General features: G+C 35.4%; 1 protein-coding gene across 3 annotated transcripts; it reads right to left on the minus strand.

Annotated features, from left to right (window-relative positions):
• Positions 1 to 362: 362 nt before the first annotated feature.
• Positions 363 to 24,996, minus strand: LOC136816051 (formin-like protein 2). 3 transcript variants are annotated; one of them, XM_067072484.1, is made up of 23 exons: positions 24,927 to 24,996; positions 24,290 to 24,348; positions 23,850 to 23,933; positions 13,736 to 13,911; positions 13,055 to 13,220; positions 12,373 to 12,423; positions 11,797 to 11,895; positions 11,101 to 11,253; positions 10,479 to 10,595; positions 9,966 to 10,097; positions 9,552 to 9,578; positions 8,909 to 8,953; positions 8,051 to 8,354; positions 7,572 to 7,663; positions 6,552 to 6,675; positions 5,084 to 5,271; positions 4,664 to 4,729; positions 4,182 to 4,268; positions 3,654 to 3,722; positions 3,153 to 3,233; positions 2,278 to 2,407; positions 1,798 to 1,898; positions 364 to 1,488 (listed from the first exon to the last, which is right to left on the minus strand). In XM_067072484.1, the coding sequence occupies exons 1-23, from the start codon at positions 24,946 to 24,948 to the stop codon at positions 757 to 759; spliced, it is 3,105 nt and encodes a 1,034-aa protein (XP_066928585.1). In that variant the 5' UTR covers positions 24,949 to 24,996; the 3' UTR covers positions 364 to 756. The 3 variants fall into 3 exon arrangements, with proteins under 3 accessions (XP_066928584.1, XP_066928585.1, XP_066928586.1); XM_067072483.1 differs by lacking the exons at positions 23,850 to 23,933; positions 24,290 to 24,348; positions 24,927 to 24,996 and adding an exon at positions 17,830 to 18,489 and having other exon boundaries at positions 363 to 1,488; XM_067072485.1 differs by lacking the exons at positions 23,850 to 23,933; positions 24,290 to 24,348; positions 24,927 to 24,996 and adding an exon at positions 20,338 to 20,578 and having other exon boundaries at positions 365 to 1,488.
• Between the last annotated feature and the right edge of the window lie 2,472 nt (positions 24,997 to 27,468).

Genomic DNA, 27,468 nt, shown 5'->3' on the forward strand with positions numbered 1-27,468 from the left:
AGCCCACTACGTGAAGCAACAAAAGCCCCTGCGGGGCAACAATACAATTTTTCATCAAATTCTATTCGTTGTTATTTCTGTTTTTAAAAAAATACAATAGTAAATCATTTTATGGACACAAAAAAAACAAAGGAAAATCTATCCATATACAAAAATTGATTATTCTAATTTTAATGATTTTAATTTGGAATAGCGACGATATGTAATCCGCGAGAATTTTTCATAAAGAATCTTTAAGTAGTACAGAAAAATATTAACTTTAGCCCTTTAGCATACTCAGTCTGTCATCTTTCTCTTTTAATTAATTCAAGCATACCTAGTACTATCATACCAGCTTTCTTATCAGAAAATTGTTGATTTTTCAAATTTGAAATTAATTTTTCTAGTACAACTTTTTGTGCTTTACTTCTTAAAATTAGAATCAGATTTTCTAGATGAACCAAGACGGTCAGACAGCTTTACCGATAAAGCACATTTTAAAGTAAAATCTGTTAAAAATATTTAAATACTATTAAAATCACTCATTTCTTCTTTAGAGTTACAGATGGAATCTCTAATTCGGTCATTCTATGACATGTAAATTGCTTTAGAATTCCCTTTTTATCAAAAATATTCATGGGAAATTTTTACTAGTGCCCTAGAAAATTTAATTACTTTCAGAAATATTTCCCCAATCAAGAATAGTAAAACCAAAGCCAATTGATATCAAATCAGAGGATTCCCCTTGTATATATAATCAACAACAACACCATTATTCTATAGATCTACAGGTGGAGCCAAAAAATGACCATTCAAAGGGCGTACAGGCGAAGCAGGCGATTCAATTTGAAACGACCTCGGGCGGAAGACTTCTTCTTTAGTTTGTCTATTACGAACCGGCAAAGTCGCCGATCTCTCACGATCGTCCGGATCGTCTATGTCATTTCCGCTCATTTTCTGGCCTTTCCGGTCATCCAAAATATCCGGATCTGACTCACTGAAAAGTTTCGAAGTTCTTTTGAATATAGGATTATTGAGTAGTTCGTTTCCGTCACATTTATCTAGCAATTGTTCCATTGATGTAGAGCGCGGATAAGAGGAACTCAAGCGATCATGTTTTGATATTTGTAAACTCAGAGCAGAACTCATCGGTCTTGACTTCATCATCATAAAATTATCATTTTGATCCACAACTTCCGAATGGCGCCTGCGCACAACTTCAGCCGCCATGCGTGCATTTGCGGCATGACTTTTACGTATTTTATCATCCTGTGCTTTAATACGTTTCGCTTTCTTCACCGATTGTTCCTCATTTAATTGCCGCTCTAGCTCTTTCTCTGCATTCTTATAAGCTTGTATAAATTTGTGAAATGAGTTGAAGAATTCTGAGGGTTCGGTTGTTTTTGGGTTTTCACAAAAAAGCGCACACACTTCTTTGTATTGATCTTCCATTTTTCGATGACGTTCACTTACTTGTTGGACTTTGACGATACTTCGGTTATAGAAATTCTATAAAGAGATGATAGAAAATACCACTTTTTTATAGAACAAACTATATAAGAATATAAGGTTTCGATGGTCAAAATATTAAGAACGTTTTAAGGCTTTGCAGACTCTAAAACACTTGATTTCTTAGAAAAATGGACAAAAATAATCAGAAAGTGGGGAAAATAAGAACATGTTAAGAACAATTTTAGGCTTAAAAATTAAAAAGTTAAAGAACTTCCGAAGGCTTCAAAAAATTGTTAGGTGTGATAGCAGAGCTTACAGTAAATCTGCGTGAAACTAGCTCATGTAAAATTGTCGTTAAAAACTTACGTGAAGTGCGTAATTATCGGGTTGTTTTTCACGTTCGTTTTTCGTAATATCTAATCCTTTACGTAATTGTTGTACGTCACCACGTAGCGTCTCCATAGAAACTGAAAAATATAAGATTGTTAACTAGTTACTGTATGGACCTTCTCAAACAAGGCGTACGCTTAATTTTGTCACAAACCAGCACTGTCAGATCGTGCAAAAACTCGTAAAAATAAAAAAAACTCCGCTTAAAAAATTCACCATTTTGATGACTTAAGTAGGTAGAAAAACTTATAGAAAAACTATGGGTAGAAAAACTTGTAGAAAAACTAATTTAGCACCAACCTCTTTAACGCCAGCTTTTATTATTTTTTCCAATTTTAGCCCACAACCCTAATTTCATTCCGTATTATGCCACCGACGGAAATAACGCCGATAAGTACCGGCGTAGAAAGGGCCGATACTTAAGAAGTTTGTTTCCTGTGGACTCTTTATACTTACTATTCAACGTTGGTGCAACGTCGATTTCTTCGTGAAACGTGTGAAGGTCAGGGAACCTTGATCGCGCAATTGTCACCAGATATTGTAACAAAGAAATCTTCTTTTGACCATTAGATTTCACTTCGTCCAACTAACAGGATATAGAAATAAATGGTTGAGGCTTATTGATGATGTACAAAATAGATGTGCAATATAAATCTCATTTTTTGAATTGAAATTAAATTTTTATCTATAAACCTCTAGTTTTATTACATTTTCTCTATATAGGAGAGTCCTTTAATTATTTTGCAGGCTACATCTCATCCCCTCCCTCAAATTTCAACTATGTATTTCTCTTTGGGGTCTACGCTATCGTTTTGCTTTGGTTATGTATTATGTATTCACCAACCAAAGGAAAACTTGCAAATCAAGTGGTGATGAAAGTCCGCCAAAAAAGCCTAAATTTCGTTAAATCGTGAAGTCTTAGTGACTCAGAGGGAGGGGGTGATGATGATACTCTACCCTACTTCGGGGAAAAAGAGGAGCTATTAGGTCACTTTCAGTCCTACTTTATTTTTATAAAGAAAATGTTGAAATCAATCTTAAAATGTCCCATGTCTCGCCACCCTGGTGGAAGTCTTTTCTTCAGTGGGAAAGAAAATTTCTATCGAAATACCAATGGGGATAAAAATTCTATTTTCAGCTCAAAAATTCCAGTATGGATGGTTTTGGAGTGCAATTTTCCTTTGAATTTTTTGAAGAAAAAAAACTTTGAAATAACAAAGCCAGTGTGGCTGAAATTGTGGCGTATTTTTGAAATTTTGGCCTAAGTTTCAAGTGTGGGTGGGGGTCCAACCGGGCCTGTGGCAGTGCAGGGGTGTTTGAAATCTCCTTACTTTGATCAATGATTCCAATTTGAATCCCTTTGTGAAACCTTTTCTTGAACCGTTAATGTAATTCCCAACTGCAAGAATCAGCTGTAAACAAAAAGTAAATAATGTTAATTACTCAGGGGTAAGAATGAAAACCTCAAAGGGAGGATGTATAAATTGGCAACTGAAGATTGGCCTCTGTTGTTGTTTTCTGAAATGGAAGAAAAGTGACCCTACTTGTAACACTTAGAGTCACACACGCCATAATTAATTTAGCCGAAATTGGTACGAGTTCATTCCCTCAGTTAATTTCGAAATGATTGGAAAACCGTGAGATTTACTACCTTTCTATAAATTTAGTAAGTAATTAACGTGCAAGAGGAATTAACGCAAAGGAGGATGGGATTGAAGGCCGTACAAAGGAATAAATTTGTGCAGATTTGTTACTATTTTCAGATTCACCGCGGAGTGCTCTTCCACAAACCTTTTTAAAAATAAACAACACCCTGTAATTAAGGTTCTTACTTCTAGGAACTTTTTCAGCTTGTCACTAGTTGCTATCGACACAGATGCAGATATGACAGCCTCGATTTGCTGAAAATAAAATTATAAGGAAAAATATAATAATTTATGGAGAAAATAAATTCTTAAATTTTTAATATGTATAAGTCAACATGACGTCATAATTTCTAACAGAGGCACCTGGGAAAAGCCTGATTTAGACCAACTGTGTTTTTATCCCCAACAATGGTTAAATCCCGGTTTTACGGGTGTTTCCGTTAGAAAAATGAAAAATGCAACAAAAAATTAAGTGAGAATTTCTGTATCAAGAGTGTTATGGCCCTTTTAAGTACTTTACCGGTAATTTGACTCTCTACTACGAGTATACTCGAAGTCGACATCAGCCAAAATGTTGACCATGCATGATGGAAAGTTTTTATGAGCACTTATCCTACAGTTTTTCTAATTTTTGAAACTTAAACTGAGAGCCCTGTTAAAAATGTTAGATGAACGTTTGAACGGCTTGTGCCAGATGGTAAACAGCTAACTTACCGGTACGACTGATCTAAAGATTTCATCGAAATTTCCCATAAAAACCATGGTATTTAATTTGCTTTCAAGACGTTCCACTTTCATCAGCTGTGAAATAAGACACAAGGATTAGAATTGATGAAATATTTAAGGAAATCATAATATGCATCACTGAAATGTTTTCGACATCACTCAATATACCCGCGACAGCTGATTGGTCGTAAGATACGTAAAATCAGCCAATACTTCACTTGCAACCAATCAGCTGTTGGGTCCCTAATGCAATGTTAGAAGACATTGCAATGGTGCTTATGGTGGAGGACTAGCTCTAATCCCAGCGAATCTTTTAATGTTTGTTTGTCCTTTATGAGGCAAAGAATACAAAAAGATTTCTCAAAAGTCTAACATTTTTTACAAACTTTCAGTTTTAGGGTACTTTAAGTATAATATTCATATCGTAAGTTCTTTTACTCATAATAAAAAGAAACATGGGCTCTACAAACCTGAACCATGAATTTTTCTGCTTCTGCAAGTTGTTCATAATCTTGATTTTTAGATAGTGCAGCTCTCTGGAAGGATAGAAGAAATATATTACAATTCATCACCGTACTTACCTACCTAACTGTTTAAAAGTTCCCTTAACGATCAAAAGGACCAAAATGGCAAAAAAGTTGCTATACCGCAGCATTATCCGAGCATTATAATGCATGATCATCCAAGTTTTTTGTTTATTTGCGTAATCGTGATCGAAGACAAAAAATTACACGATATGGTGATCAAAGTTACCGTTGGGGGAGTCTCTACAAAGGATCTAAGGATGCTCTTTCAATTCAAATGATATAAATAGATAAAGAGGCTCGAATTTAGAGAAATTTAGAAAAAGTTGTATTGTGACAGGACTGTAATGTAAAACCAATGCCTACCTCATCCGGTGTCGGTGTAAATTTGACCAGCAGTTCAGCACATTCAGGAGGTAATTGAACAATATCTAATTTATCCAATACTGTTTGTAATTCATTCTCTGGTAGATTAATACGCTTCCTGGCAATCAGCAGATTCCTTGCTTTGTTACTGTTCAATATGGTGACTTGATTGGTCAATTTTTGAAGCACTGAAATGGATAAAAAAAAGGTTAAAATCAATGATCTTAATTACTCGTATTAAATCTAAATGATATTCATGACGTAATGCTTTCTATGGAAACACTCTGGCATTTATCTTAGTATTGGCGAATTAAGTAAGTTAGCTAGTAGAGTAGAATTGTTAATACTAGCTAAAACTGGGGTTTTCACGTAGAAAACTTTACGTCATCAATATTATGAATACTATAAATCCCGTGGCCAGAGCTTTCCTAGCTGGCACAAAACGTTGCTTCAACGTTCATCTAACATTACGGTATGGACATTGTGAACGTTAGATAAACGTTGAAACAACGTTGTGCGCCAGCTGGGTTGCCCTGCGGGATACAATCGTTTTTTGTGTGCACTTTTCGAATTATTAAAAAGTGAGCTAAGGGAGTAGGAACGAGTTTCCAAGATACATTATAGACTTTTGAATTTGGTATATAGACTAGGTATCAACCGTAGGCTGATCCCAAAGTTTTTTTGAATTATATTTTCTGTTATTTGACATTCAGATGGTGAATTGGCGGCCGATCGCACTGACTCTCAAAAGATTGACCAATATTGTTAAAATTTGCCTGACCTCCAGAGCATCAGGGAGGCCCCCCAGTGGAACCTCAATTCACGCAATCACACAATTCTTTTTCGAAATTCACGCATTCACGCAAATTTTCCTCGAGTTTCACACAATAACCCGATTTTTTCAGAAAATCGGAAAGCTTTCGGGAAAAATCGAGGAAACATTGGAAAATCGGGAACACTGCACACAATCGGTGGAAAATTTTTTTTTCAATTCACACATTCACGCATTTTTTTTCTTCAAATTTCATGCATTCACGCAACCGAAAATGCCCATTCACGCATTCACGCAAACCGCTGGGGGGGGCCATCAGGGGTGTCAGAGAAAATTTCCACATCTTGTGAATAATGGATTTAGAGAGGCCAACTTTACACACGCCTATTTTGTCAGTCGAATATTGGTCCCCAGCTGGCACACAACGTTCACAACGTTCACAACCTCCATTATAACGTTAGATGAACGTTGACACAATGTTGTGTGCCAGCTGAGTTAAAATTGAAATAGAAACAAACAGTTTGTTGCTCAATTTATGGACAGTTTTGTCACAGAACTTCCCACGCAAGAAAAAAAAGATATTGTCATCTTGAAATCGAGACATTCAAGCAACGTCCATATGATATCCAGGAAGGTCATCAAATTTTACATGAACGTTCAAACAGTATTCCATACGAACGAGCTTACTCTACTAACCTGCATCGCGATGTAATGATTTATTTTTGCTTGAATTTGTTGATACAGGGGTTGCTTTAATTTGGAACAGATTATCTATCTCTTCAAAATTCAATTTCTTCTCCATTGAATCTGTCGACAGTTGCTAAGGAAGATAAAAATAGAAATAAATACAGTGGTTGGACTCTCTTTAACTCGAACCTCTATAACTCAAACCTCTATAACTCGAACCTCTATAACTCGAACCTCTATAACTCGAACCCCTATAACTCGAACCTCTATAACTCGAACCTCTATAACTCGAATGTATCCTCTCTAAACTCGAACAAGTTTTATGATCCCTTCAGTTAGAAGCTTGTCTTTATGTTTATGGGCCTCAATAGTTTCAAGCCTAATTTTAAAACTCAGAGTTAGAACTCTGACAGCACTTTAAATCATTTGTGTTTTTTTTTTAATTTTCAGGGAATTCCTCTTTTTATCAAAAATCATAATTTTAATTTTTGCCACAATTTTCACTAAAATAACAAAGTGAACAATTTTTAAAGAAGCTGTTACCACCAGTACCCATTAATAGAATAACAAGACAACTGACTTTCCGTGGAAACCGTTTCTAGATTCGAAAGGAATCCAGCAAAGTTATCAACTATCACCGAAAAATCCTCCATTTTCCGAAGGGAAAAAGTTGGTTTTTTGTTTTACGAGCTAACCGTAGTAAATTGTCTGAAATTTCAGGTACAAAATAGATGGTTTAAAGAGATAACTTACCTACCCAGCTGGCACACAACGTTGTTTCAGCGTTTATTTAACGTTCACAACGTCAATATAACGTTAGATAAACGTTGAAATAACGTTGTGTGCTAGCTGGGTAAAAACTGAGAACAGATGAAAATTGGAAGGTACGTAGATTCGAACACATGGCCATCGTTCCCTAAGTTATCAACATGTATACCACCGAAAAGTTGTTTCGTGTGAAAACATCCATTAATTCTGAATATTGTCTAAAACCTTAGGCTAGGGTGAAAAGACAAATAAACAACTTACTGTAAAAATACTGTTCTCAGTCGGTCTGGAAATAGTTTGCCAATGTAACAACGGAAGTTTTGCGCTTGATTTTGTAAATGTTGGCCCATCAACTAGAGAATGAAAAGAATGGATTAAGACAGGGATGGGGATGGAGATGGAGACAGCCATCTAACATCTACAACGTACCAAAATATAAATTGATGTTGAGGCAACGATGTACAACACGCATGCGTAATTTGTCGTTTTTTTAACCACACGCAGTTAATTCCCGTGATAAACAAAGAGGAATCAATCGCTAGGGATGGTACAGTCACTTTCGGGCGGGGTTATGGACGACGAAATATGTCATTTTTTATGAAATTCGTCGTTCTTTTTGTCTATTTTTAGTAATGCAGGATTCTTTAGATATAACCCCCCTCGTATGTCGGTATATTTGCATACCGACAAATCATTCAAAAACATAGAAGAGTAAAAAACCTCATTAAAAGGTTGTAAACCTTTATCTCTTGGTGAATTCGGTAATGGTGGAGGGGGCGGTGCTCCAGGCATTCCAGGTAACATTGGAGGCGGGGGCGGTGGTGGTGGTGGTGGAGCTGGAGGCGGAAGAGCTGGTGAAGGAGGCGTCTCAGCTTGTGGTGAATTTATGGGTGATTTAGAGCGAAGAATTTCATCAACTGCATCTTCGATTGCAAGAGTCATTGTTGCGTTTTGTTTATCATCTTTATGTTGTCTTTTGATATCTTCGATACGAGAGTGGAGCTCGGATGACCGTAATTTGTATTCTTCAACTTTTTGTTCAAGCTGTTAAATGTAAGAAAACATCAAACAAAGTAGAAGAAAATTACTTAATATGTAAATTACTTAATATGTAAATTAAGGCCTTAACGCAAGGGTAGAGCCATTGGCTACGATGCAAAAAGTTGTGGGTTGAGTTTCTGGTCGGGTCATATCAGAGGCGGATCTTAAAATAATACTGGGGACTCCCTGCTGAATGCTTTCCAGCTGGTACACAACGTTGTTTCAACGTCTATCTAACGTTCACTACGTCCATATAACTTTATATTAACGTTTAAACAACGTTGTGTGTCAGCTTGGCTTAGCAATTAAAGAGAATTATCAAGAGTAAGTGACGTTATTCAGGGATGAAAGTTCTTCTGTATCTTGTGGTCGCAAGCTTAGGACCGTGATGGCGAAATCTAATAGCAAAAAAGCTGAAAAATCGAGCAGAGCTCAAACTTGTACAGGGCACTTTAAACAGACACTAATATTAGACAATTGGTTCTATGAGGTTTTTGCGATAATATAGAAATTACAAGGCATAAAGTGTTTTTGATTTAAAGGTTGATCAAACTCACCTCAGTTTTCTCAGTTTGTAATGTGTTTCTTTCCCTTTGGAATTGCTGTGGAAGAAGAAAGTAGAAATTTAAAGATTGCAAAGAAGATGAAGAAAACAAAATGTCAAAAGATGATCGCAGCGTTTTTCCGACCCGATCTCGATTTTCTTTTTTCTCTTTCATTTTTTCATTTTTATGCGGACGAGATGATTACGAATACCAATCAAGGGCAGCAGAAAATATAGACTCTAGAGAGACTCTATAAATACATCGAGAGTACTAGATCTACTTTCCTTGAATACTTGGGGGTTCCCTCGATTCCCCTCGGGTTTATGTTTCTCTTTTCAGAGATCCCTCGCTGTCTGCAGGTTTATCGGGTTTTCCCGCGGGTTCTCGCGCCCCGAACGGTTGTAAATTTCGCCCATGGGTTCCTTGCAGGTGATTTATATATCTTTCGGTATCGTCACGTCAAAATTTTGCTTTCAAATGTTTTGACGCAAGTTTGAAAACCTGGGAAAAAGACTTAAAGTGGAATAATAGATAATGTCTACAGAAAAAATCTGCGACATCTAATATAGTCTCGCGTTATGAATGCTAGATGGACGTTCTCTGTGGTTATGTACAGGTTGGTTGATATTCACATAGTTTAAAAATGGAAATTTACCTCGACTTTTCCTTGCAGTAAATCAACCTAGAAATAAAAATTGGGTAAATTCTTAGGAAAACACAAAAAAGGGAAATTTCTTGATAAAATATCGAAGTGCAAGTATTGAGTGAGTGACTTAACAAACTTTTGCTTAAAACCACGGTAGTGATAAATAAGCCATCAACAAAATCTATAATATATAATATTGTTGATAATTTAATTGAAATAGTAAAAACTAGAATTCCAATGGCGCGCTTACATTTTGAGAGCCCGAAATATCCAATTTAGTACTCTGGGCTACTTGTTTATCGCTTTCTTCATTTTACTAATAAAGTGCTATCAGAATCCAAAAAGGGAACTAAGGGAATGGGCTCGAGTTTGGACAATATTGAGGAACGTTATTTTAGTTTCCATGACAACAAAATGGCGTACCTCATCTCGAAGCATAGTGGAACGGGATTTCATGGATACAAATTCATCAAGTGTTGTCGAGACATCAATATAGTTATTTCTCCATTTGCTTAGTTCGTCATAAATACCTTCTGAACTCAATCCCTCCAGCGTCTATAAAGTTAAGAAGGTACAAGCAATGTAGAGTTTACAAAATTTTAGCCGAGATAACAGAAGGAATATATAGACTACACGTTTTTTTTAAATGATGTTTTTTTTATTTTATCATAGGTATTCTTAACTTTTTGGAGAGAAATAATCCTGAAGTATTCTTACAGTATTTTTAGGTTAGAATCAAAATTAAAATTTTACATGTATGATACCCACTTGAGGCAAAACATGATGTTATTGGGAAAGACTTTCTAGGGATAGTTGGTAATTTAAATTTAAAAGTGCTCTAAATATGGTATTCTTATGTCTATGATGGTGATATTCTTAGCATATTTTTGATTTTTTTGACTAATTTCATCATGAATATTAAGAACATGTAGCTACCTGTTCGACTCTCTCAGCAGTGAATCCAGCTTGTTCTAATTCTTGTTGATGAAAAACACGTTGATTCAATGAGGGTGCATTACTCAATAGTGCGTTAAAGAAATGTACAACAACTTCCTATGATGTAAAACCGTGAAAAAAGTGAGGTCGAAAAATGGGTCGCGTTCGTTTGACTATTTGCAAACAAAGATACCCAAGGGGTAGCTCACATATCGATGTTTCCCACGACTAACCCCCAACTAACGGTCTTGGACTTAGCCTTAGCGTCATTTTGACGTTAATCGTGGAGAAAATCGATATATGACTGACCCCCAAGACAAACAGTCATAATAAAGAAATTTTGATATACTCTTTAAAATATACAAATTATATAGCAAAATAGAAGTTTTCTTCAGCAAATTGAATATTTATTCTTATAAAGGCACGCTTCTCGTAAACATTTCCAGCTTTAGGACAGACAAAGTTACTGACAAAAAAGAGAAAATAAAAATATTTTTAGGCTTAAAATTCAAATGTTTAAGAAAACCAGAATGCTACAAAATGTTCTTATAAAAAGCGTATATACTGTTGAAGAAGCTTGCAGTAGATGTAGGATGGATTGAAAAATATAACAAAAACTGACCTGATAAGTTGGAGTGCTTTGTTTTCCTTTCAATATAACAGAATGAACCAAACTTTCGAAGCGATATCTTTCTTTTTTGATTTGCTTGTAATCTTCAAATGCTTGTAAAGCTTTATCGAACCCCCCGCCGTGATCGCATGCTTCGGAAAGAATCTAGAAAATGAAATATTTGGATTGGTTAAAACAGATTCCCTGGTACTATATCACGAATTTGATTGTTAGAATAAACAACGTGGTATCATAAGATACCCTTTGATTGGCTAAACTTCTATACAAGAGGCTCCTGTACCAGTGACCCGGTAAGATCCCCGCGACAGTGGATAACCCGGTGAAAAAATCGAATATAATTAAAAGCTCTCATCCAAGTGAGTTGTAGAGATTTTACTTTTTTTATAGTCACCCCGGAGATTACGGAATCTGGTCAAGGATTCCACAGTGTGAGGCTGGAGGACCCCAGCTCTCGTTTTTGGGGATTTTCGGGTCCGCTCCATTAGAGCTTTAGCGTGGTTGGATGTTAATGCTGCCAGTACCAATACGACAGTACGCCATAATCCGCCATCAGAATATCAGATTATATTCTTTTAGGTGATGGTGTGATCAGAGACTCATCTGAGGGAGGGGGGGGCTCCTACTTGAAGGGCTATGTTTTTCCTGATCAAGTTGATTTAAAGAAATAAGAAGAAATGAGATACCTACCCTCAGGACTGCGATTTTTGTTTTGACATTAGATAGCCTCAAGCAATAAGTCATCGTTGCTAGGCTACGTGGTGCACTTAATACTTTATGAAAACCATACTGAAAAATTGAAAAAATTTATATTTAAACTTTATTAAACTTGTTCTTCTAAGGCGAAAACTTACTTGCGACAAAGTGACACTGTTTTGTAGGCAAGTGGCAAAGTTTTCCCCGACGAAATACGTCTTCAGACTATAACTTCAAGAGGACTATGACAAAGATTTTCACAAAAGTGACGAATTTTCTACGGTGAAAAGTTTTACCCGTGACTAAGTTTTACCCGACTTTGTTTTTTCCTTTAAGGTAAAGTCTTAAAATAGAGAGTGGTTTTCCCTAACAGCCTTCACTACAGATGGTTATAATAGGACATACATGACCAGTGAATATATCCATAGCTATCTATCATGAAGAGTGTTCGCTATCAGTGTAGGAAACTGTGGACAAATAAAACTCTCATAAATCTAATTTCAATCAACGGTCATAGTCGAAGGGGGGGGGTTATTAGGGGGTGTTAATTAGGCTTGAAGTAAATCGTACCTTATTTCTAACAATAGCTTTCAAGCAAAGAAGACATAGATGTTCTTCGTTCTGAAAAATAAAAGTAGCTGTATATTAATTCAAATACATTTGATCCTCTCTAATTCGATCTTCAAGGGACCAACAGTTATCGAATTAACAAATATTCGAAAAAAGGGTGTTTTATATCACTTTCCATGGCAAACCCAGCCATGGCTCAACCCAGCTGACACACAGCGTTGTTATAACGTTCATCTAACGTTATATGGATGTTATGAACGTTAGATGGCCGTTGAAACAACATCGTGTGCTAGGCAATATTTGCTAAAAACTGACAGTCGTGTTGTTTCAACGTTCTTTCAACGTTCTGTTTTAGAAATCTTTCTTTAAATTGAAGAATAAAAAAATTCTAATGATAGGCTCTAATGCTTCCGAATTCGTTGCGGTATAAAAAGCTGAACATGTTATTGTTTCAATTCCATTATAACGTTTATGCCGTCCATTTTATATGACGACGTCTATAAAACGTTCATGACATCTATATAACGTTTACGGCGGCTGTATAACGTTCACGACGTCTATTATAACGCTCACGACGTCTATTATAACGTTCACGACGTCTATTATAACGGTCATGACAACTATATAGCGTCAATGACGTCCAAACAACGTTGTATGAAACGTATGCATTCTTGCGACTCACCGGCTCTCGGGACAATAAGGCATCAGTTTTCTTATTCTTATAGTTGTTAGCTCGTTCAAGACTATTTGCCATGGCAACAGGAGATGAATGATCTTGGAGATATTTCAAGAAACGTAACAAAACAACATGTCCACAATTCGGTTCATCAATGAATTCTCGTAACCACCTAAAAATGAGAAGTCGCTAGTTATATTATTTCATAGTTTCTATGCGATACTTCTAAGTGAAAAAAATTATACTCATGATATGTGCACCATTGCAATGTCTTCTGACATTACATCACGGACCCAATAGCTGATTGGTTGTAAGTGACGTAAAATCATTGATACGTCACTTTCAACCAATCAGCTGTTCGGGCCGCGGAAGATATTGCAATGGTGCATATCATGAATATCCGAAATCAGGAGGCTTCAATATACCTCCACTTTGAAGCCTCCAGATTTCGGATATATAAATATTTTTCACTTTAGAATTATCACATAGAAAGATATAAGCTTTAGCAGGATGTCCGTTGGAGTGCAAATACAACGAGCTACCTTTTGGAGGATTTTAACCTTCAATACCAGAAGTTTAAGGAAACAATAACATATAGTTATATAGAAGGGTTTAGAGTACCTTAAAAGTAAATCTTGCGAAAGTTGATTTGGTTGAACTACTTTTAAATTTTGAAATTTAGCTTACGTTGCGTTTGGATTTGAACGAAGATCAACTTCGAGTGACGTCAACAAACTTTCGATTGATATCAACCCTTTCAAGAGTTTCTTTGATGGACTTTTGGTACGCAGTTGTGGATCCAAGTGACGACATAATTGGTTCATGTAAAATTGCACAGAATGACGACCCTCGCGTACCGATTCCTATTGGTTAAAAATAAAAGAAAATAATGTTATTGGAAGTTTTTGTAGTTATGTAGGATTTTTTTCCTTCAGGAAAGTTTTTGCCGCAGGGTCACTTACCCTAATTTTTCTTAACAAAATAGAAACACTGCTATATAATTTTTAGCATACGTTTTCTCCCAAGGCTTTCCAACCTCTCTAAGATTAAAAAGGGAGACGGAAGGGAGACGGCTTTTGTCCCTTCTGTTTGTTTAGACTTAAACTACTTCATTCTTTACGTAAAAAAGCCTAAGTGGCCTCCAGGCTAGCACTTAGAGCCAGCTTTTACTCTAAGGTTTCATGAAATTAACTTTGTCATTGATGCTCATGTCAATACTTGTGTTTTACAATATCATTACAATTTGGCAAAAATTTCGTTTCCTGTAGGAAAATACCCTACAATTTCAGGCCCACTGGGAAATTGACTTTGATTTCATCCCCATTCGAAATTCGAGAAAGAACTAACTACAAAACCACTCCCACTAGAATTTTTGAACCTGGCAACAATGGAATTTCTATCCCCGTTGGGATTTAGATAGAAATTTATATCCTCACAGCGGGAAGAGTTTCACCGGGGCTGTGAGACAGGGGTGTATTATTGACTTCACTCGGTCCCTTTATACAAGAAATCGAATTGATAAAATGCAATTCACATTTCCAAATAAAGATATTCCAAAAATAAATACTTCATAAAAGAAACTTGCTTTTTCAATGAAGTTATCTTAGACTAGTAAACTAGTCGTCGAAAACAGACCCATTAGCCTCCGTCTCAGAACGCGGTCAGAAAATTTTGCGGATAATTTCACAGCGAAAATGCATCCAGTGAAATTGGGGGTAATGTATCATGATTCAAGTCGACTGACATAATTGTACACATAATACATGTTACAAGTTCTGCATACAAATTCTCAAGCTCGGCTATAATAAAACTATTACATGTTAGTAGCAGACCCGACTGACCAATGTTATGTAGCAGGTTGAAACATGAGTTTCTGCTGGAAAGATGCAGTTTGTTTTCAAGTTAAATCTTCAAAATAAAACAAACTGTGTGGGTTTCTTTACTTCCAAACAAGCTACCAATAGTTTTGGAACACTCCATAATAAAGGAAGATGGCTCTCTTCTTGTGGATTGGCTTTCTGATACCCCATATAAACACGATGTGACATGAAAGTGAAGTGACATGATTTGTTGGTTTTTGTTTGATTTGTTGACTCATATATCTCATGGCAAATGGGATAGCAAATGACTTTTCATGTATTGCTTGGCTCTACATATAATACCTCTAGCTTTGAACACCTCCAGAATGTTGAAAAAAGCATTTTACGAGACAAGTTTCAATTATAATTTTCATGGAAATTTTTAATCGACAGATTTAGCTTGGCGTCAGTTTTGTTTGGTTGATGTTTGGTATTTTGATCATTAAAAGCAATGAAATGCCACACAGTCACTCTATACATGATGCCTCCAGCCATGATTGGTATCAGAATGTTGGAAAAAAAACATTTTACAAGAAATTGTTGATAGAAATTATATTGACTTATTTTTACAATTTTGGCGATATGGGTTTAGTTGGTTGATAATGTTTACACTGTGGGATGGTTTTCAAAAAACTGTTATATTGATTGTTGTTTGTTGGAATTGATTACCAAAAAAAAAGAGAAGCTTTTTTTGATAAATACTTTATTTTTTTCATGAATCGAAAAAACTGTTTGGATAGTATGTTTTGTAGTAACCAATGCAGTGTCTGTTTTCAAATTTTGAAAGCTCTATACCTACTGAATTGAAGCTCTGACTAGCTCTGTCTTAAAACTTTGAGCCATGTTTTTTTCTTTGTTGCTATTAAAGATAGATTTTTAAATTGTCGTAATGTAAATTTATTTGTAAAGTTTTAGTTTTTGAGTTTAGTTCATCAGTAGTACATACACCAGTATATAGTATTTTTTCAGTAATCCTTTCTTGTAAATATAGTAACATTTAACCAGACTCATTGCCCTCATTATATTCGAATTTGTATTTTTTTAGGACTGATAAGTACATATTTTTAAACACCAAAACAAAGCAAACAACATGCCAGTTCTTTCTGGACAAATATATATGTATACTTTATTGTGTGCTTTGAGTTCTATTTTAATCAACCCTCTCAACTGCTGATCTTTCAACTATCATTTAGGAGTATAGAATGGGCTTCCATAGTATGTATAGTACCATTTTCTCTAAGTATTTTGTGCAAATTGCCAACAAAGTAGACTTCTTGACTGTCCTTGTCCTTTATGTTAAAGTTGTTCTGATGGAGGAGTTTGCTATTTTTGGTAGCCTTCACATATCAATAAGGAGCTTTGGTGTAACTGTTTTTTCTGATGAAATCATACTAATCTGAAACTTTCTAGAACAATAATCTTGAGAAACACTGGGAAAATAGGTTAGCATTCCCTGCCATAATTTCACAGATTTCCTCTGCTTTCTGCTTGAAAACGCTGTCGTATAGCCGAAAACGAAAGTGAAACTGTGAAAACGTCCGCAAATTCGGGCCCAGTCCCCTTCCGAGACGGAGGCTAATTGTCATATACAAAAAATCAAGCTCCAAATAAGAAGAATCGAAGGGTGAAGTTGCGTCTCTTTTCTGAATTTCAACGACTAGAAGCTACTTCCCTCAAAAAACGTTGTTTAATTTTACAACTTTTTTAGGTTTTTGAGAATCCATTCAACTTTTTTAACTAAATGGTATTTCATAGTAAAATTGAACATGGGAAGATATAAATAAATGAGCATTTCTAAAAACGCAATAAACAGAAAGAAAAATAAATGCAATCCCGCACAGGTCAGACATACAGAAATCTGTATGTCTCTCCTTACGATTTTAGGTGAAGAAAAAAAGGCGTTGGAAGTAGCTTCTAGTCGGTTATTTTCCTTTTCTCTCACGCGCGCTGAATATTTAATTAGTGTTTACATTATTTGATTGACATTTTTATTATAAGGTTATAAGTAATAACCGACTAGTTTACTAGTCTAAAGTTATCTATGACCACCATGCTAAGTCAAATCAGGTACCAAAAAGTATCAACATTTAGAAAATTATTATCAAATTATTCGATTCAAACCGGTGCAGAATAAAAGTTTTTTAAAAGTCCGATTCAAATATCTCAATATCTTGCGAATCTTTTTCAGTATTTTCACCATAATACACTTTCTTTTAAAGTGTTTTAGGTTTCACTTTTGTTAAAAATCCTATAATGCTCTCCAGGACGGAGAGACTTAAACGAAACATCTACTGTATACTCTTGTTAGACGAGAGCCTCGTTTAAATCTTACACTTGGCTGTCAAAGTCCTGAAAATAATATTGCACCACAATGCTGATACAAAATTTGAACAGAGCTATGTATTTTATCCCATGTTTTTGACATTTTTATGTGTTTCTTATTTCCGATTTGAGAACGAAAAGGTGATTTAAAAGATTGGTTATCCGGTAAAGGAATTAGAAAGAATTCAGTCCAAAATATTATCTTTGGTCATACCAAAAACTTTCGTACTTAGTACAAAACCCAAGGGGCACTCAAGGCTAGACCCTTTTTCAAGCTTCCCAAAGGGCACTGTATAAGGCCGATTTCAAAGACCTCATTTTGGGCCGCAGGTATGGTTGCTTTTTTGAATCGAGTGCCCCCTGGTATAAAATGGTGCTTGATATATCTCTGCTTGATGCACAGCAATTGAAGAGAAGGATCGAGGTTAAGTGGAACAATCCAGGGAGAAAAAATGGCACCCCGGAAGATAGCTATCAAAAAAGAAACCTTTCAGTAGCCTCTGACTGAGTGCGGTTGCAGAAATACCTACTAAGGCGTGAAAAGGGCGTAAAAGGGTGTTGAATTAAGGTAAATGGAGAATTTCAAATGGTGTTTCTTACTCTAAAACCGTGCTCCTCTTGAGCTTCCAAAGGGTTTCCGGCGATTTTTGGTTTGAAAAGAGAAACCATGTGTTTCAACGTTTTCAATTGATGACTACTAATGGAGCCTGAATGTATTGTATTATAGTTCCCAGGCATGTTAACATCATACGATAAATGTCGGCTAATTGGATAATTAACAGTGCTAAGTGCATCTACATCTTCTTTAAGGTATTCGAAAACTCGACGCTCGTAATTTCTCGGTGAGCAGTCGTCAATGACTCGAGTTAAATCTTCATCGTCTGAAAAAGCGTTTCTCGGTTCAGTGAAGTTGTCGTTTTTCGATGATCCCGACTTTTTATTTTGTATATTTGGTAACGAGTTTTTGTCCTGTAGTTTGTCAGAATTTTCAGTTTCTAGTTCAGGCGTATTCATGTCATAGTCGTGTTTAGTCGGTGACATTTTGTCGGTTTTCTTGTCTTGTTCCGTCACAAAGTCGTGAATATTATCGTAGGATAGCGATCGCCGAGAAAATGGCTTCAGCGATTGATAACCGCTATCAGTTTCGTCGATTTCATCATTGTTCTCGTTAGGCTCGTCGACTGATCGATAAGCTCGATACGTTTTTGTGCAAACAAATTTTAACATTATTCTTAATCTTTCATATTTCTAGATTTAATACTTACAATAATCAAAGAGTAAGATTAAAGAAAACTGGACAAAAGATTGTTTGAAATTATGACACATGGGAAAAGTATTCTTTTTTATCTAAAACCATAGATAACCCCTTCCAAAACCTTCACTGGCACTGGCGGATCTAAGACAATAGAGAAAATACGTTGGAAACACGCGGAAGAGAGCAACGCTCGATAAAAGACAATGAAATTACAATTATAGATCTCTTCATCTCATAAGTTTGACATGGTCTAAAACCCCCTATGACTGCTTTAATAGAAGTTTACAAAAAAGTTAAAATTGTAGTTTTTGACATCGAAAATATTGTCATAAAATGTTCATTCAAAGTGCACCTATCCAAAGCTACTTAAACAATATACAGTTTCAAAAATCATAACAAAAATCACCAAACAAAATTTCAAAAGTCCATTCAAAAAATCCTCTACTTTTTCCTGTGATAAGAGAAAAACATCAACTCCGGTAAACATTCTAGATAAAATGAGGAAACTAGAAACAAGGTAATTGACAGAAAACAAAAACGCATGTCTATAAAGAAACTTCTCTTAATGACACTTCATTACCGATTTTTCATATTGCCATTAGAAATTAAGCTCTTCATTGATTTAAATTTATAAGAAAATTTTGCTGAAACGCCAAAACAGCATCTTATAGTTAAATGTTTAACCAACCATATGAAGATCACGCTCCTCAGAGTCAACGAATCAACAGCCCTCAGTGACAAAATACCATGAAATTTCATCTGCATTGGAAAACTTCTCTGAAGTCACATTCCAGCTGGCACACAACGTTGTTTCAATTTCAATGAAGACTGATACAGGGGTGTAAAAGTCCTTTTAACCTACAACCGTTAGCTTGAGAGATTGTTGGTTCTAATTAGCCAGACAGTAACTGTAGTCTTTCAAAACTTCTGTTTCTTATAAAAAACAGATAATCAGCCATACCCGTTAAATAATAAATTTGTTTTAATGAGTTTCGGGGTAATTAGAGTGAAAACAATAGAACAAGTCATCATTAAATTATTGCGGTATTTCATTGTAGTGAAGTCATAACGTGTTAGTGGATACGCCCTGGCGCAAAAAACAACAAGCCCTAGACTCCCTCGAAGACTCGAAGAGTTGGTTTATTTGTTATAAACCATTGTCCAATTCTAAGGTTAGTCGATATTGCGAGACAGGAAAAATTTTAGCTAAAGCCCACTTAAAGCATTTCGATAGACTGGATAGCTAGGTGGAATGTCGTATATGGTAATTCTGACTTTTGAATTTTTGGTTAAATAGAACGTAAACAGTCCGCCAGATTCTAAGTCCCTTCTTCGGGACAAGCTGGAGTTTTTACAAGCTCTCATTTGATTTGGTTGGTCGTTAACATGTAACAAAAACAATTTCTTTACTTTTTCAAAAGAACACGTCATCTCCATTACTTCATATGACCAATTAGTGAAGTACCTTATAAAAACTTCAGCTCATCCCTCTTCTTCTAGGAAATTTTTTTATTTGTAAATAGGGCATTGCAAATTTGCTGTCTTCTTTTTTTGATTATATTTTTCTACTTTAAAGCTTTTTTTATTTGGATTTTAGTGTTTTTCTTTCAAAATGGTGACCTCACCGAGTGCTCCTAGTTTACTTCACTGGACTTATCGTCACCAAAAATTATCAAAATGCAAAGTTCTGGCAGAAAAAAGACTCTTATTATAAATCTTGCGAATTTTCATAAAGACCCCAACACCAGAGGGGAATGATTTTGAGGTAGCTTGTCGATGCATTTCCATATCTTTCGATCCTGGCAAAAATCGATTGATAGTAAATATAGTACCTGCTGAAGAATTATACTTACTTTTTTATTGCTTTTGAATTTCAATGCTTTTAACATGATATCTTCTTTCTTGTTGCCTTCAAAACGTCTCAGTTGCCCAAATCAACAAAATAAGTAATCGAGAAGGAAATAAATCCCTCATTGAGTCCAACAGTCTCAGTTAGTTAAATAAATGTTTCAAGGAATTGTCGTTTAAAATTATTCTTCATCGAGTCAAAACTTTTGATAAATTCCATATACCGCAGATTCAACCAAATATTTCATATATGTGTATAGTGCCTTTAGACAGTTACCAAAAAAATCTCTCATCAAACAAAACCAAAACCAAAAAGTATTAGGCAAGAAGTTTTATTTTTAATCTCTGCCTTTTAGATAGAGAAAGGGAAAGAAATCAATGCTTATCTTGATGCTAAAGATCTTTCTCCTTTCTTTTCAATTTTCTTCTTTTTTTTCCTTCTTCTTTAAGAATATAAGGCAAAACAAAATACTACAGTCAAAGTTTTCAAAAAGCTTCAGATAAAAGTTACAAATTACGATTTTACAGGAATATTGAAACTCTGTCAAAAAAGGTAAAATCAATGTCTCGAAAGTCAAAGTCTTGAGAGAAGAAAAAACAAATGGAACGGAACAGCGAAAACTAATAATTCATGTTTTGAATAACTTAAAAAGGATAACTTTTCGGGAGAAAAAAAACTGCTTATCCTCAGCAAAAAGATTCACGGTTAGATTCTGTTTGACCTGTCATCGGGTTTTTGAACGCTAATAACTTGATGAAAGTATCAACCAACGAGGGAAGTTCAATCGGTGAAATATCAATAACTATCAATAACTATCAATAACTATTGATCAAGGATACAATCAGTGTAAATGTATCAATCAACCAAATAAGATATTCAGCGGCAATCTATGACGATTAATATTCACCAAAAAATGTCAATTAACAACAATAGCAATTAATCAATTATTAGCAACCACACAAAATCAATATCAATCAATATCAATCAATCAATCAATCAGTCAATCAATACTAATCAATACCAATCAAAATCAATTAATATCAATCAATATTAATCAATATTAGTCAATATCAATCAATATCAATCAATACCAATCAATCAAAGATCAATGGTCAATCTATAGCCAATCAGTAAATGCAAACAAACTCTTATTTATCTTTAAGAAGCGTTCAAGTAAAAGTTTTCTCTAAAATTAAAAGGTCTAAAAGAGCTAACGAGTCAATACAAAACGGAAGCGGTCAACATAACAATGTGTTTACATATCTCTCAATTTTCAATCCGTTTGACCAACTGAATTTTTCATTCCTTGGATAGATAATAAACTAATAGACAGTCACGACGCGACAACCGTAAGATTAAGAAAACATGGCCAAGAATCTTTCAGGATTCCTCACTGCCTTTCAACCTTTAAAGACCCCTGTGTCATATACCCTGTCGGACCTCCGCCCCAACTGCAAATTTGACCAAATCTTTGTCCCAGTAAAAATAAATTACCCTACTTTTTCAGCCCCATTGGGAAAATGACATTGATTTGAAATTCAAGGGAAGAATTTGCACTCCAAAACAATCTCCAATGGGTCTGGGAACAATGAAATTTTCATCCCCATGTGATTTTGACAGAAGTTTTCATGTGGGAAATAACGATAACGCATATATCTACTCCCAATGGGCACAAACGTCTTTTCAGAAGTATTCGACGAACCATTTTTACGAAATATCTGCTGTTCTTTGCTAGGAGACAGTTTTTTATGAAAAAGTGAACAGCAGGTCTCATTTTTTAGGAGATTCTAAAGCCAAGCAAACATATGAATTAACCAACATTCACCAATGGTTGGTGTTAGGCCCTACAAAGGCTCTCAAAATATCCACAAATCCCTTTCAGTGGGTTTAACTGAGCTTTAAGCTCCCACAAAAACCTCAACGACTTTTTCCACATGATTTTGTTCAATTACATAGTTAAAACTAGACGCTTGTCTTTTTTTCGGAAAAGGGGAAATCGCAAAGCTCTTCAAGAAGAAATATAAATTTTCATTTTTAATGAAAAAAATTCTTCAAGCAAAACAGCGCAGAAAATCTCCTAAATAATAGCTAAGAACATACACACTCCATGTACAAAAATTTCAAAAAGTAGTGAGAAAAAGAGAGAAAGAACTTCTTGAGGACCCAATTATTTCACAAAGTCTATCCCAAAACATATCAAAGAAATGAGGAAAAATTTGAGGGAAAGTTTTTAAAATGATCCTTCACCCTTAGCTATACATAGCCTCTTTCCTATAGGTTATCAAGTTTTTAAAGAAGGGAAAGAAATGGGGGTAAAAAAGGAGATAGAAATAAATAAAGTTACCTTCTACTATTCATTATTCATAGAAATCAATTTTTTAGTACTAGACGTATACATAGCATGAACCCTCCTTTAGTGCATTTTACATAATTTTTCTTGGTGAAAACTCTTGATAGTTATGAAGCTTGAGAAAGACATTTGTTGGAATTTTTTTAAGGATTTGAAGCGAAAGAAACACTTTTTGGGAGTTTTTCCTAACCCAGGTGACACACAACGTTATTTCGACGTTATACAAATAACGTTATTTCGACGTTATACAAATAACGTTATTTCGACGTTATGAATGTCATATGGACGTTGTTTTGGCGTCGCATGCCGTCTGGGAAAACTTGAAGACAAACAAAAACTTTGTAAAATTAGCAAAGATTTGAATGATTTACCCCTTCGGGTACAGTACACAACTTTGTTTCAACATTCATCTAACATTATATGGACGTTGTGAATATTAGATAAACGTTGAAACAACTTCATGTGTCAGTTGGGACCCCTTCTAAAGACTATTGTACATTGCCAGAGCATTGAGGAGAAAAATAAGATTCGAACGTTGACATGGTACAGGCAGAGATTTGGGAAAAATTGAAGATATCAAAATTGAAAAACATAAGAATGAGACGAGTCGATGTTTTGAGTTTATAATTACAACCCAAATTTGATACCCCATTAAAAATGGTGTTGAATTTAATTTGGAGACCCTAGGCTTTAGTTTTTACGCGCATCCTGTTGTTTAATGTGTAAATTGCAAAAAGTTTCTTTTCGCTTTGATATTTTTTCTAACGTTCACAACGTCCATATAATGTTAGATGAACGTTGAAACAAAGTTGACAAACGTTGAAACAACGTTGACAAGTCCTCAAATCAAACATCCCCTTCTCACAGACCCACTGGGAACCCTTCCCACTGGAAAAATTGGCCCAAATATCGTCCCCAGTGGAAAATTATACTCCAATTTTTGTCCCCGCTGAAAATAATCAAATAAACCAATCCTCACTGCAAAATATTACACTTTTTTTCCCATCCCCATTATCTGACTTGCAAACAAAAGAATTCAATTCCCCAGAAAATCAATTTCCATCGAGTTTCAGTCCGCTTATTTTTACCCCCACCGGTTGAAAAAAATCTACCGGGTCTGTGAGAAAGGGGTGTAATCAAATGAAATAAATAAAGGTTTAACTTACTTTGCCTTTCAGTAAAATCCATTTTTGTTGAAGTGTGGCGGCTTTCAATTGATCACAATACTCCTCAGGTAATTCAAGACCATTCTGGCAAAGTAAAAAAAAATAAGGTCATTCTGGATATTGAGTTTTGCTTGAATTCGTACTATTCATGACGTGATGTTTTATAAGGTAGCAGCTAAAAAAGACTAGCCTAGAATATGAAATTGTGAAGAAGTCAACAAGTTTCAGAAAGTGTTGTCAGCCATTTAAAAGCTATAGGAAAGATTGTGACGGGGGTGGGGGTGGCAGATAGGGTTAATATTCAAATGCATATATCCTCTCAAATTTTCAGATCAAAGAAAGTCGTTATTTACGCCGGATATTACTTAATAACGTCGGGGTAATTTGTGTGTTTTTTCTTAGGTAAAGATATCCCCCACAGAAAGAAGGAAGATTCTTACAACAAGTTCAGCAAATTGATGTTGTAGATCGTTATTCTCCGATGCATTGTCTGCAAATTCTAATAAAAAAAAGAAAGATAAAAAACATCAAAGAGACAACCTTCATTCAAAATATAGTGAAGGTAAAGCTGTGTGGGAAGTTATGAAAATGTGCTACAGTTCATGTTTTCTTTTTCGATGTTCTACTATATTCGATACGCTCCATTATTCGATAATATTGAAATTCGTCGTCAACAAGAAACAATTAAAAACGAAAAAAACATTAAAATCATCAAAAAGGTTGAAAATTCTTAACCCTATCAGTCCCAGAGCTTTGCGCTTTTTGAAAAGAAAATTCTAAAGTTTCACACCGGAGATATAGCCCGGCGAGGTTGGGTCCTGGACGGGCCCTCTCTGCAAGCCTTTGGGACTGAAAGGGTTAGCTTGTAGAAATATGCCAGGAGATAACGACGGATATTTTGTTTGGGTTAAATTCAAACTGTCTTTTCGGTGGTGCGATGAATTATTCCACACAATTGTTTGTAATTGGCAAAGAAATCTGCGATCAACAAAACATAATTTTAGTTAAAATGTCCTAAATATTTTATAAAAAGACGTATAGTGACAAAAGTGGAAGGAAATTTCAATTGCAATTTACCTATGATAAATTCGCTTCTCATAATTACAATAATTTTTTGTTAAGTCTTTCTGGGTATATAAAATCCCTCTAAAAAATAAAATACAAGAGATAGATTCAAAATCATATTGATGAAAACAAGGAGTATGAAGACAAGGAGTGACGGCTCGTAAATCATGGGTCCATGGCTAAACGGCTAACTATAAACTGAACAAAACATTGGAAATAGCGGAGAATTGATTCAGAAACCCGTGGTTATGCGAAAGACTTAGAACGTTCGACAATCGCTCCAATAATTTAAGGCATATCAACTATCATTCCTCTGCAATGGGAAATTGACCCGCTCAACCACAGCTTAAACATGGGCTGACGCCAATCTGTCATCAGAATGTCAGATAAAATTGAAGCATGTGTGTATTATAAACCTATAAAAACTAGATAATTCACTGAGATTACATCGATATTCTCATACATTATAGAGAAGGTTATCATAGGGAACCCAGAAAGTACCAAATTATCCTTCAATGACATAACCCTAGACAATCATAGCAGGGCCCGCGCTACCGGCCCACAATTTTGACGCGTAGAAAGTTATTTTTAAGATATTACGATTTATACTTTCAATAACTTTATTTCTGCCAGAATCAGTCTAAAAGAGGCTCAAAACATTCTAGCGTCGGTGCAAACCATGGCTGCACCTCCTTACCTTAGTCATTTTTGGCCCCTCTACTTCTAAAACCATGGCATCGGCCCTGATAAGCCTTACTCCCAGTGGATCCAAACACTCATTAAAAAAACAAATCTTGTAGTCAAAAGGTATATCAATATTTTGATTTTCATGGCAAAATGTCACTTTTCGTACTAAAAAAGGTGTTTTGAAAAGCTCACACAGCAAATTCCCGGACCATCGTGTCGTGGATAGAAAATCTGAGGAGTACAGATTCGTATACTTTCCCGAGAAACCACCGTTTCGCGTTAGGGGAGTCTTCAGTTTTCCTCTAAGATACGTAGACTCACAAGCACACCTAAGCAGCCAGTAGAGTGTATGGTGGACGTACGGGGTCGTGAACTCCGAAATACCGACGCATTTTTCTTATACATCACCGTCAACACTGACAGCAAAAAAATGCAAGATTCTATATTTTGTCGCCACAGTGCAAATTTTCAAAATAAAGTCACTTTTTGTACCCGCTGTCTCACAGCCCCGGTGGAACTTCCTACCACATTCGGGATGAAAATCTAAGTCGGGATAGAAATTCTTCAGTTTTAAGGTAAAAAAAGTCTTGGAGTGCAATTTTTCGCTTGAATTTCAAATGGGAATAAAAACAAAATCAACTTCCTAGTGGGGCTGAAATTGTAGGGTATTATTCCCACCGGGAACGCAGTTTTAACCAAATTTTCCAGTGGGTAGGGAGTCCCACCGGGGCTGTGACACAGGGGTGTCTTGTTTCTTCAAACAAGGAAACACCGACGGGGATTTAAAAGGCTGATACCGCTACACCGTCAAACCCGAACCCCCCCGACATGCTGCCCCTTAAAACCACCGTTGGGGTTAGTTTCTAGTTTTCTATTATGATACTTGAGTTCACAATCATCTCTCAGCAGCCAAAACATAACACACCAAGCATAATCAATATTCACATTACACACACTGTTAGAGATTTAGAGGTTATGAACAATAATGAAAAGTAGAGTAAGAAAAGAGAAAGAAAAATAGACGAAGAAATATTAAAGACTTTTTAAAGAGGGTAATAACAGGCTACAAACTTTATAAGAAAACGATGGTTTCTTTTTTTTTTGGATTTTCTTTGAGTGAGAGCCAAATCTTGAACTTATGAGAACATTCAATCTTACTGGCTACAGTAATAACATAGAATTTACATGAACGGACGGAGGCCTTTATAAATTTTACCAAAAATACTTATTCTTATGTATCTAAAATTTATCCTAAGCCTCTTGTATTCTTAATAAAAAAACATATTTGAAAATAACAAAGAAAACATACACAGACAAAAAAAGTTGCTAAAAAAAGAAAAAGAAAAAGGTCGAGGGAAGAAATTGTGAAAAAGAATAAATTGAAAAAAAAGAAGTTAAATGTGACGATAACATCAAACTACAAAAAATCCCTTTCGAAGGGGAACTGATTTTTAAGGGCTACGATACACTTCGAGAGAAACCCGGGAGGGGTATTGGTTGTGCGAAATAGCAGGCATGTCCAAGGTCCAAGCTAAAATTTGAAAATTGAATCTTAGAGAGATTGAATTTTGAAAATGTTGCTTAATTTATTACATTCTTATTATATAAGAACGATGAATTATACGACTTACAATTATACAATTATATGACCTTTAGAGAGACATTTCAAAATTTAAGCCGAAATTATCATTAGTATAGTTCGGTCGATAAATTTCAAGAAATTATAGGGAGGGGTTCAAAGCTGGCAGAGGAGCGGAAATATGCTCTTTTTTCAGGCAGAGTAGCGGGATTTGATAAAAATTTGGACGGAATTTCGGAAATTAGGTTTTATGTCGGAAAAATTGGAAAATTTGAAAATTGTCGGAGT

This window comes from Clytia hemisphaerica, unplaced genomic scaffold (assembly GCF_902728285.1).
Source record: "Clytia hemisphaerica strain Z4C2 unplaced genomic scaffold, Clytia hemisphaerica genome assembly, whole genome shotgun sequence".
In the NCBI taxonomy this organism is placed as follows: domain Eukaryota; kingdom Metazoa; phylum Cnidaria; class Hydrozoa; order Leptothecata; family Clytiidae; genus Clytia; species Clytia hemisphaerica.